At 46.9% G+C, this 12733-nt stretch overlaps 1 protein-coding gene across 6 annotated transcripts in view; it reads left to right on the plus strand.

Moving 5' to 3' along the window:
• The window catches only part of BRSK2 (BR serine/threonine kinase 2), a 127896-nt gene that overhangs the window by 104144 nt on the left and 11019 nt on the right, over positions 1–12733 (plus strand). For 3 of the 6 annotated variants that reach the window (XM_083165616.1, XM_083165617.1, XM_083165620.1), the window contains exons 15-19: positions 1273–1321; positions 2488–2611; positions 3281–3461; positions 4536–4625; positions 10116–10163. In XM_083165616.1, the coding sequence (XP_083021742.1) occupies positions 1273–1321; positions 2488–2611; positions 3281–3461; positions 4536–4625; positions 10116–10163 (492 nt within the window). Of the gene's footprint in view, positions 1–1272; positions 1322–2487; positions 2612–3280; positions 3462–4535; positions 4626–10115; positions 10744–12733 lie in introns of those variants that run through there. The other 3 variants (XM_083165615.1, XM_083165618.1, XM_083165619.1) reach the window with 2 other exon arrangements.

The following is a 12733-nucleotide window of genomic DNA, read 5'->3' on the forward strand; positions in this document are numbered from 1 at the left end:
CCGCCACTGCGTGTCCCGTCCCCGCCGCTGCTGCTATGTGTAAGTACACTGCGCTCACCGCACACCCCGCCCGTCCCCACCGCCGTTGCCCGCCCCCACCACCGCTGGCCGCCCCCACCACCGCTGCCGCTGGCCGCCCCCACTATTCCCCCGGTGTCTGTATGCATATGCCTGTCAGGTGGCAGGCATATGCATACAGGGAGGTCGGACGTGATCGTATGTACAGACCGTCCGACCTCCCTGATCCGGTCCGATGCGCACGGGACCGCGCATCGGATCGGATCAAATGTCACATACCTACGATTTTGGGCCGATTTCATCCGATTATCGGCACAAAGTGCCGAAATCGGATGAAATCGTCCCAAAATCGCATAGTGTATGGGGGCCTTCAGTCAGACAGTACCTGAAATATCTGACTGGGAAGAGCAATTAACAGGCTTGGATGGGGACCACTGCTTTGAAGTCAGATATCTCCGGTTCCCAAGGGCCGATTTTTAAAATTCTTATACCCATAGAAAGAGGGGACCCTCAGCTTTCAGCCTAGGGCCCTTAGACTCCTGGGGGGGTTTCTGGGTACTCAGAAACCCCCCCCTGCGTGCGCTACTGAGGGGCGTAACACCCAGAGGCAAAGGAGGCTCCAAGCCCTGATTGTAAAGCAGCACCTGTGTGGTTCACAGCGGGATCCGAATGTGACCACTGCTCTTGCAATGGAGCTCTGTGGTTCACCAGTAATCAATTGGCTCTATACCAGGAGCCCTGTAACATCTGCAATAAGGGACAGGATGTCTGCCCTGGCAGCAGTGCGGTGTGTAGCCCATAGGCTGCAATGTACTACCGCCATCTCAGCAATGTGCTGTGCTGCTGCTGCCAGATGTTGGTACATCGGGCAGCTTCGCATCCCCCATAGAAACCTATGGGAGAGGCGGCCAACAGCGGTACAGGAGGGATCGCAACATGGATTGGAGATTCCTGCTGCGGTCCCTCCTGATACATTCGGGGGATACTTAATATTTGCGGTTAACCGTGTTTTCTGGGATTTAGCCGCAAATATTGATTGATAAATGTGGCCCTAAGGATATTCCCTGGGACAGGAGTGCACGGTAGTACATGAACCTGTGTATTTAGCTAGGGGATAGCTAGGTAATAGCTCAACATTAACACATAATTTGGATTATAATTTCCCTTTCACTTGTTGTTAGGGAAACAAGAACAGTCAGGAATTCTAACAACACCCATAATGTCATTAATAATAAGTCACTGTGTTGTGTTCAGTCCCCACAGCAGATGAAATGACCAACCTGACCCCGGAGTCATCCCCAGAGTGAGTAGTGTGTATGCTCTGTCCCCTTTCCCACTCATCCAATAACATTCATTGTATTAGGTACCAGTGGTGGGGTCCTACAGATGGACGATTGGTCGACAGTAATTAGGTTGACGGGCAATAGGTCTACACATGGAAAAGGTTGACATGAAATAGGTTGATCTTAACAAAAGGGCATTGGGGGGGGGGGGGATAATACACTCGCACTGTGCCCGAAGCATGGGGAGCGGGTGCCGTACACTTATATGGCATCAATGTTGACAGATATCAACATAGACACCAATAAATAAATTTAAAAAACCGTTGACCTTTTCCGGTGTCGACCATTTCTATGGTGACATTTTTTGTGTGTCATCCTTTTGCCCATGTTAACCTAATGCACGTCAACCTTATGTGTCCACCTATGGTCTGTTGACCTGTAGTGGTCGACCAATTGACTGCCAACCTAATGATCTACACCCCTATAGACATGGGGTGAGATATACTAAGCTTTGAAAAGTGATAAAATGAAGAGTAAAAAAACACCAACCAATCAGCTCCTACCTGTCATTTTTCAAACACAGCCTGTAACATGGCAGGTAGGAGCTGATTGGCTTGCTGTTTATCACTCTTCATTTTATCACTTTTAACCACTGCAGGAGTGGGCCCTCCTGGACAATTTCCAGGCATAGCACCGATAAGGAAGTGTGCGCCAGTGGTGCCTCCAGCTGTGCACCACCTCTAGGGGCACACCCCCTCCTGTATGCCCCCACCCCCCTTCCCCCGTTGCTCAGCTCCACCCTGGTGATTGTACGCCAGAGCTCCCTTGACACTGCCCCAACCGCCATTCACAGCAGAAACCAGGCAGCAGGCCCCGCTCGGAGATGTTTGGGGCGGCTCGGGGGGGACTCGAAAGCGCTTGGGAGTTTGGGTGCCCAAGCCCCTCTGAGCCGCCCCAAACAACCCCAAGCCTGTCGCCTGGTCACTGCTGTGATTGGAGAAACCCAGCGATCTTCTGGGGTGGGGAGTCAGGACTGGCCATCGGTGGGCAACAGGGAGGGGGGGGGGGGTGACAAAGGGGGCAAGCCTGTAGGTTAATAAATCCATTAATTTGGGTCTTTACATTTCTTTGGTCTTATATAACCATATTACTGTATATCTTTCATTGTGATCTATTTTCTCACCAGATTGGCCAAAAAGTCCTGGTTTGGTAACTTTCTAACTCTGGAGAAGGAGGATCAGATCTTCGTGGTCATTAAAGACAAGCCTTTAAGTTCCATTAAAGCTGATATAGTACAAGCCTTTCTCTCGGTAAGACCATCGTCCACATCTAAATTCAAGAACCCCATTTTACCAAAATGCATAAAGCTAAATACATAGGATAATACAAACCAAACGACATTGTATTAAAATGACGTAATGACAACAATCCATCATGCAATGGCCCATCATAATAGTTATATTACACACACACACACAGGGCCTGATTCAGTACCATTCGCTATGCAGTGCTTAATGCTGTCCACTGGGCGGACGTACGACTGCCCCAGGAATCCATTCTCTCCCCTCTCCCATGTAGCCGAAGGGGAGAGAAATAATTCCATGGTCCCCTTCTGAAATAAAAGTCGGTGAAAACTGACTTTTATTTCCGCCACTAAGACAGGGCGGGCGCTGAAGTCATGTGATGTCACAGGAATGCCACACCTCCATTTCCAGGGGAACGCCCAGCATTTTCATGGGTACGCCCATAAAACAGTGCCCGCCCCTCTCCAGCCTCCCCCTGCCCGCCCCCCTCCCTCCCCTTCCCGTGCAAACTCCTCAGGGGGTATACACATGAGCACACCCCCACCATCCGAACGGAGCCGAATTCGGCCCCTTCCGAGCCATACTAAATCATCCCCACAGTGCTATTACTGTGGAGGTTCCCCCTTATCACCTTTATAATGGACCGTCTTCCAATGCAATGTGTCTTTCCTGCAGATCCCGAGTCTCAGTCACAGTGTGATCTCACAGACCAGCTTCCGAGCAGAGTATAAGTCCACAGGGGGTCCGTCTGTCTTCCAGAAGCCGGTGAAGTTTCAAGTGGACATTACATACACGGAAAGTGGAGAGAAGCAGAAGGACTGCGGGATATACTCTGTCACTTTCACACTGCTATCAGGTATCATCACAGATGTAGTAAAACCAGCTGGTTATCTTTTATTAGAACTGATCTATGGAACTTGCATCGAGCATCTCAACATATTGAAAATTCTAGTATGCATAAGATTTAGGATTATGACAGGATAGGCACTAGGGAGACGTTTAGCATGCTGGATAAATCTAGTTAATCACTGGGGTCAGGGCCAGTGTCCTCAGCGGAGAACACTGGCCCTGACAGATCACTCAGCACACAGCGCTTTATGCTGAGTGATCTAGCATGCCTCAGAACGCTCAGCAGTGTCGCTGTGTGTGGTGGCCCCATAAGTGTGATTGGTTATCTGCCTGCCGCACTGACAAGCTCCATTTGATCTGGCAACTGTGCACCAAACAGACAGATGTGACTAATTTGGCCACCGATGTGTGTACACATCAAATGGACAGATTCAGAGAGAGTCTTATACCGTTTTCAGACCGCAAATCCCAGGTCACACCTGGGATTAGGACACAGGTCCCATCCCCAGAGCGACGCGGCATTTGCGGTCTGAAAGCTCCGTGTCCGACCCGGCTTGCTGCTAGGTCAGTGACGTCCCCGGGGGCTTGGGAGGAGGCAGCACTTGGAGCTGACAGTGCTGCCTCCTCCATACTGTGAACGGGACCCGGGTCGCACGATCGAGGATACCCATTCACACTGCACTTGACAGCCGTCATTGCCAGGGTTGAACTCCCGTGTTGCTCAATCTGAGGTGGCCCTTTCAGACCGTACCTCAACCCGTGTTAGGGCCGCAAGGACACGGCAATAACATAGAATAGAATCAACTTTATTGGCCATGTATGCTTGCGCACACTAGGAATTTTTTGTGGATTACAGTGCAGCATCAAACCCGGGTCTACAGTGCGGTCTGAAAGCGGTACTAGTGTAAGAAGGCAATAAAAGAGGTCCATGGGTCTCAGGGTGCTGGTCTGTGAAGTCATTGGAATCTTCTCCTTCATTGTCGTCTCTAGAATGGTTACCTGCCGTCTGGTATCAGCGCACTGTAATCACCATTATCCCTGATGCTCTATATATTTAACCTGTGTGATCTATATGTTCCAGGTCCCAGCAGGAGGTTTAAACGGGTTGTGGAGACAATTCAGACGCAGCTTTTGAGCTCCCATGATCAGCCGTCTGTACTGCAGCTTTCAGGTGAGAGTCGGCTCAGAGGATAAAAGAATCCTGTCCCCAGTTACTGACTTACGTAGGATCACTTCTATGCCCTTCCTATCTCATTGGCTTTATGAAGCCACCAGTGTGCTGAGGAAAACTAGACACAGACCTTGATCTGCATGAGTAATATACCATTAATGTACAGGTAGGCAGTCTCGGGCCTGCTGGCTGTGGTCGGTTCTTTCATGCACCTGAATGGCCCTGTTAGTGACGTTAGGCTCTGTTTTCTGAGTATACTTGTCATGAAACAATGGTAGCAATGAAGGTATATTATGTGTGTTCCGTTATAGAAGGCTGGCCAGACAGCCACAGTTCTTACAGTCCACTCATATAAAAACCAACACGTGTCATTTTCAGCTTTTAGGCAAATTTTTATTACCACACTTCATTAATGGAATTAGGTCAGGTAACCAATGGCATTAATTTACCAAACCATTGCTTTTTACATGCAGCAGTGACGTGACCTGCACATTTAGTCAGGGAGGGGTCAATGAAGGATACTCAGGTGACATGCCGTCTCTGGTGGCTATGCGTGTAAGCAGACACAGCACCCAGAAGACCGCTGCAGCACAGATGCTCCTCACTGCAGAACAGATGCTCCTCACTGCAGCACAGATGCTCCTTACTGCAGGCAGTGGCGTTGAGAGGGGTGGAGAGCGGGTACTTTTTACCCGGGCCTGTGTCTGCTGGAGGGGCCTGGGTCCTGCTCCCCCATTGCAGGGACCTGGGCAGTGGGGACAGAGATGACAGGATGTCGCCACAGCACAGCCTCTCTCCCCAGCTTAGTGCCAGTGCTCAGTGCCATGTGCTGAGCTGGGAAGAGACAGCAGCCTGTCCTCTCTCTCTCTGAGTGGGTGTCCCAATTGCCGGCACCCATCCCACACCCCTTGCTCATTTTTGTCCGCGCCCCCTTTTTTTTTACCATGGCCCGGCAGCACTGTCGACACCCTTGCCTGCAGGTGCCATTAAGGGAATTACATTGTCATACCAAATGACATGCTAATATTAGCATTAGTTAACACTAGCAAAAGCATAAATGTATTTATTGCTTTACAACTGGAACAACAGTAAAAGAACAAAACAGTATAGTAACAGACAGACATAGAGGTAAACATATTTGTAAAATAAAAGTATTTGTATTTTGACCCCAGTGGGTAAGAGCCTTTATTGGTAGATGCCTAAAATTGGAAAATAAGCAGGAAAAACAGAAGGATAACATTGCACTCTGACATGGCTCAGGTCGACAGGTAAACTGATCAACTATAACACAAAACAAGGCTATGGTGTCTTTATCATGGAAAACTAACTTTGACCACTAGATGTCACTAACATCATTCTTGCAGTTTATACCTTTCACATTTCAGGTAGTGGATTCATGTTTCATAGTTGAAACAATAAAAGTAATATAAAAGCAATATGTAAATAAGTACAATTACATTGCAAGCTTTTAGGAGTCCGAGAGCCCTTCATCAGATAAGATGGTACATCCTCATCATTGCGACCACCGCTTACGCTACGGAAATTACATAGTGTACGGACCACCCTCCTGTGTCCACAGTTGTGGAGAGCGGAGCGAGCCACCGAGCCCAAGCAAAGCGAGCCCACGAGGAGACGATGATGCTATTCTGAAAGCGGCTACCATAACTGGTGTAAGAGGTGGCCGCAAAGATGAGGAAGTACAGATAAGATTCACAAACAGAACATAATATTAACACTATATAAAACGGAATAACACTGGAGCTAGAATGTTAAATGAATAGTCTCAGGGGTTCGCCAAGCTTGGTCCTCAAGGCATCTGAACAGTGCAGGTTTTAATGATAGACATGGCTCAGCACAGATGGCAAGGGCGTAACTACCATTGGTGCAGGGGGTGCAGCTGCTATGGGGCCCAGAGCTGAGAGGGGCCCACTTTGCCTGTCAAAGTATCATATACTGTACACATTTTTCAGCATTAGGTGATAAATAGGGGCCCTTACAAACTTTTGCTATGGGGCCCACATGTATCTAGTTACGCCACTGACAGATGGTCAAGTCAAAATGACTGAGAAACTAACTTATGGTCAAGCATGGATATACTTATATCATAGTCCGTTAGGATGCTTTAAGGACCATGTTTGGGAACCACTTGTCTAGATGGACTGTCACCCAACACATGTGACATGTTCACTCAAAGCTGAGTGTGTTATTATTATAGCACACTGACTTCACTGGAAATGCAGCAGTCTTTGGGATCATTGGGGCAGATAAGGGAGGAGAAGTGAGCCAGTGGAGAAGTTGCCCATGGCAACCAATCAGCTGCTCTGTATCATTGTATTATTGTATGCAAATTATAAATGTTACTTCACTGATGATTGGGTGACATGTACAACTTCTCCACTGACTCTTTTCTCCTCCCTTATCGCTGCTTCAAACATCTGCCCCATAGCTTCCTATCCCTGGACAGCTCTTCTGTTATGTGTATAGAAGCGTAGACATCTCATGCCAATAGTTACAATACTACAAAGTCGTTACATGTGTGTGTGGAGATGTATCAAACCTTCCAAAGAGAAGTGATCAAGTGGAAACATTGCCATAGCAACCAGTTTCTAGTTAATATTTATAAAGTACATTCTATAAAATGAAAGGAGGAAGCTGATTGGTTGGCAACACACACTACAATAGCTTTTATTATTTACAAACATGGTTGATAATAATCCTATTGATCTTGAATTGGATAATTATCTGGCACCACCGGCAGTGTGGACAATGCACACTGGACATGTGGACCAGTGTCATGACATTATTACATATGTGGCTAGCATTTGTTCCCTAAAAGCTTACAATGTAACTATTGTCATTATTCTATGTCAAGGGTGGGGAACCTTCGGCCCTCCAGCTGTTGTTGAAGTACATATCCCAGCATTCCCTGCAACAGTTTTAGCATAGCCAAATAGCAAAACTGGAGCAGGGCATGCTGGGATGTGTAGTTCAACAACAGCTGGAGGGCCGAAGGTTCCCCATCCCTGTTCTACGTTATAGCACTGACTTGTTTCATGTTGCGAGCAGCCGCTGGGTACAGCATCTATTCAGAAGGTTAATGTTGGCTTGGAACTCTTCGTCTAATTGTCTCAATGTCATATTGGGCCTTATTCTAGTTCACTCTTTCTGATAAATCCTTCTTAGATGGACAAAACCATGTGCACTGCAGGTGGGGCAGATATAACATGTGCAGAGAGAATTAGATTTGGGTGGGGTTTTACTTCAAAGTGAGATCTATATTGCAGTGTAAAAATAATGCAGCCAGTATATACCTTGCACAGAAACAAAATAACTCACCCAAATCTAATTCTCTCTGCACATTTTACATCTGCCCCCCTGCAGTGCACATGGTTTTGTCCATCTAAGAAGGATTTTGTCAGAGTGAACTAGAATAAGGCCTATTATTATTATTATTATTATTATTATTATTATTATTATTATATACTGTATATCACTAGTGGCTAATATGGACCCATTTCCATTCAGTGCACTAAAATGAATATTGTGTGCAAGGGAAGTGTACAGTGGTAATTTGGTGTTACTCTCCAGGTCTGCCACTATCCATAGTACCCAGATGTTTACATTCTGACATTATACTCTTAGGGGGGTATTCAGACAGCAGTAATGGGCGAATGGTGCCAGTATTCTGTTACCTTGTCCCCACTAGCATTGCAGATTTATACATACCACACAATGATGCTAACTGAAAACCCATCTAAGAGGTATATATAATAATTCATCTTAGGGTTGTCAGACCAGTCATTTGAAATATTAACATATTTTTACACACACATATGGGGGTAATTCAGACCTGAACGCATAAACGCAACTTCACACGGCAGCCGATTATCGATCCAATATGCATGTGCTGTGGTGCTAAGAGAGGGGCAGGTGCTTTTTACCTGGGCTTGGGTCGGATGGAGGGGCATGGGACCCACTCCCCATCTCCTGCCGTTGCAGCAAATCCTCTCCCCCCAGCCCAGCACATGCTGCCCTGTGCCACACCCCCTCCCATTGACCATGCCCCACTTTTGCCGGGGCCAGGCAGCGCTGTCGGAGGCCCTGCGCATGTGTACGGCCTGTAGTATGCATGCGCGAGGCTGTGCTACGATGAACTCCTACTACTATTTCTCTTCACCAACCGATCACAAGGCGTGCCTAGGAATATGCTGGGAGTTTCTGGGAAAATGCTAGGCACGCCTAAACGTTTGAGCTCCAGGTCGGACATGCTTTTTTTTTGCACCGCCAACTAAGTCTCTGGGTGCGATGACTTGTGCCTGGTGTAAAAATCATTCAGTGGTGAGCATGTTACACATCCATTTGCACAGCGGGGCGGTGGCTTAACTCAATGCTGGCGGCGAGAATTTGCGGCTGTGCTATCAGGTCTGAATTACCCCCATAGTGCCCAGTTCTGTGTGTCTTATAGGCCTTGAATCACACAAAGGGACGGATGCACCAACCTTCAACAGTGTTAAAATGGAGAGTGATAAACCACCAACCAATCAGCTCTTGCCTGACATTTTTCAAACACAATCTGTGACATGGCAGGTAGGAGCTGATTGGCTGGCTGTTTATCACTCTCTATTTTATCACTTTTGAAGCTTAGTGCATCTGGCATCTTAGGGTCATTTTCTTGGGTCTGATGAGAATGGCAGTGTGTATTTCCCTCATTATGCATTAGATTACCTAATCCTCATTACAAAACCGTCACGCAGGCCTTGTACCCACTGGTGTTTTATTTGATGTGTTCAAAAACTCAAATAAAAACAGTTGTTTCTAGTGTTTTCCCTAGTGTTGCACAGTCATTTGGGCTCACTGTAGACTTTCACAATGCGTCTGGAAAAGATGCATTACCAAACACTAGTAAAAACACTAATAGGGCCAGATGCACTAAGCTTTAAAAGTGATAAAATGGAGATTGATAAACAACCAACCAATCAGCTCCTGCCTGATATTTTTCCAACAGTCTGTGACATGGCAGGTAGGAGCTGATTGGCTGGCTTTTCCATTTTATCACTTTTGAAGCTTAGTGCATCTGTCCCATAGTATGATATCATTGGAAACAATGAGTTAAAAGTATTAACAAAGTACATGGAATTAACGCCAGAGGGCACAATACCTTGACGTAGCCCACACATAGCTGAGAAAGCCATTACATACATTCAGAAGTCACTAGTAATATTACCCAGGCACAGACTAGTGTATTGCTGAACATAAGTTCCAAAGCCAAAATGGCTGCCTCCGCAATGAGTGGGTGACAGTCCTAATTACTGCTTCACAGCTACACTGATAATAAATATGATTGCCTTACACCCTACATTGCATGTAATGCTATCAGAGCATACGTGGAGTAATGATAACTGGAGTGTGGAAATTTGGGGGGGTGGCTGTTTTGTGTGGGAATGTTTGGTTCATTTCCCCCCACCCTGTTTTTCCCCTTGTGCTGTTCAGACCCCAATAACTGTATGGAGTATCTCAGTGGGAAGCTCTCAAAATGTGGTAAGGACCCTCCGGCTATGTGCTCATATCTCTGCTGCTGTTGCTATGCTCCTCCCTCCTCGCTACCCACGCAGATTCCCTGGCTCATAACAACCTCCCCTCCCTCAGATTCCCACCCTTTCCCTGAGCACAACGCAGACACTTACACCACATACATCACCCATGTACAAACATACCGAGGAGGACTTACATACATACAGACTTTCCACTTGGCATATAGTCTTTCGCTAATGGGGCTGTGTCACTTTGGAAGTAAAGAACAGGGTCCACTAATTAAATTGAATTATAAAGAAACAGGATCAGGAGGCTTATATTAATATCCTTACCATAGCAAAGTTTGGTATATCTATGTGGCCTTTGGCTGCATCTCAAAACAAAAGAGATGTTCACCTGAGGTAAAAATTATTGTTAACCCCCTCCCACATAGAGCAGTATAATGAGGGGTCTAATCGGAGGGACCAGGGAGGCAGAATAGTCCTTTAATAAGCGACACATATCAATTACACGTGTGCCGGATGGGTTCCCAACAGTCGGGATCCCGACAGTCGTTTACCCGACGTCGGGATCCCGACTGTCAAAACGCAGACAGCCGGATGCCCGACGGCCACCCGCTATTTTCCCTCGTGGGGGTCTACAACCCCCATAGAGGGAGAATAGAATAGGTGGCTCGCGTAGCGAGCCACCGTGCCCGCAGCGTGGCAAGCGCAGCGAGCCCGCAAGGGGCTTTTTTGCGCTCACCATGCTGTCTGACTCCGAGCATTTGTGATCCCGACGTCGGGATAATGACTGTCGGGATCCCGACTGTCGGAGTCCCATACCACACCCAATTACACAGGTTCTAGTCTCGCCTGGTATTAATCAACCACAGAACCTTTGTAAGTTTGCCTTATTTAAGGTATGATCTGAAGGGACCTACACATTGCCAGCGACCCTTGATTTCTTACAATGCCCCTGACATTCGGGGACTCATAAAGATAAGGCTACCACTATTCTGAGGGTGAGAGGGTTAGCATTAAATATTTACTTCATGTGGACATTTCCTTTAATAATGAATATTACCCAAAACAATTTGAGATAAATAAATGTTTAAATCCTTCTAAAAAAAAATGAATGGCCTCTGTCTCATTATAGTCCAAAAGGGCATAGCCCCCTAACCCCTCTGCCCACTTCAGGCACCAACTAGTCCCTATATATATCTTAGGGTCTGAGCTTGTCCCTCTGCAACTTTTACTTTTGCTTTGTTTGGCTGTCATGATTTTTGGGACTTGAGCTGGTAAAAGAAGTACCGGTAATCGCAAAATCCGGGATCCCTCCCTTCCGCTACGTTTTTCCTAAGAGGTGCTTAGATCCTCCAAAGATCTGCAGCTGATTAATACTATTTCTAACACCTGCGGCTCTCCCTCTTATAAGCCTGCTCTCTCCTCTTTATTACCTAATGCTTCTCTCTTTGATCCTTTTGCATAACGTCATGATTTGTTTAGATCGACCATACATTGCTGTGTTCCCGTCTGTTTCTTTTGTTTCTGTTTCTTTCCATTCATCTACCCGTTTTCCCTCTTTATCAGTTATCTGTGTCTTTCCATGATGACACTTCCCTCTTCCCCTTATCTATTACATACCCTGCTTATGGCTCCTGACACTCACGTCTCATTTCTCAGAGAACCAGCTAGCTAGATCACCTAACAGATAGCAGCAATATTTCTCTTTTTTGTTATTATTTGAATGCATCCCTGCTGTGCTAGTCCTGCTCGCAGCAAGCTCCTGAAACATATATATAGCAACAATATTCTGTGTACATCATTTGAAAACACTGGATTCTGTTTTTTTTTTTTTTTAAGGCAGCATGTCCAAACTATGACCCTTCAGCTGGAATGGAGGGGAGGCTCCCGGAAATGGCCCAACCCGGGAAGCCTCCAGAAATCCCTGAGCCTCCGGCAGTTCCCACTCGCCGGGGGGGATCCTTGGGAACCCGATGGTGCAAATCGCCTATTTGTGGCCCCGCCCCCTGCTCTGCAATTCCTGAAATACCGGCATTGCAATGCGGCACAACGCTTCAGCCCCGCCTCCGGCCATGCCCTCTATATGGCATGTCCGCCGGCCCCACCCCCTTCTTCGGCTAGTTGGCTGCCCTCTCCTGGAGTAAAATAAAGAAAAGTAGGCAACCCTGCTATTAGGGAATGCTAAAACTATGGCAAGGCATGCTGGGATGTGTTGTACGCGACACAGTGGCGTAAGTTTGACCCAGTTGCCCGGAGGCAAGAAGAATATTGGTGCCCCCCCCCCACACACACACACACACAATGTTATTCAAAATATATATAGTCTGTTATGAAATATATATTATATACTGTATATATACACAGAGAGAGAACACATATATATTTAAGAACTCAGCCACAGAAGCGATTTTGATGGTTTTCAATTAATGGTTTTAAACTGGCAGTGGTGGAGAGGTGCCCCCTTGAGAGCAGATGACTCCATTGCCTCCGAGAGTTCTGCCTCTGACGTAACAGCTGGAGGGCCACAGTTTGGACATTCCTGGTTTAAGGAGAAACTGTTGACCTGCGCAC

The sequence above is a fragment of the Crinia signifera genome, chromosome 11, assembly GCF_055691185.1.
Source record: "Crinia signifera chromosome 11, ASM5569118v1, whole genome shotgun sequence".
In the NCBI taxonomy this organism is placed as follows: Eukaryota; Metazoa; Chordata; class Amphibia; order Anura; family Myobatrachidae; genus Crinia; species Crinia signifera.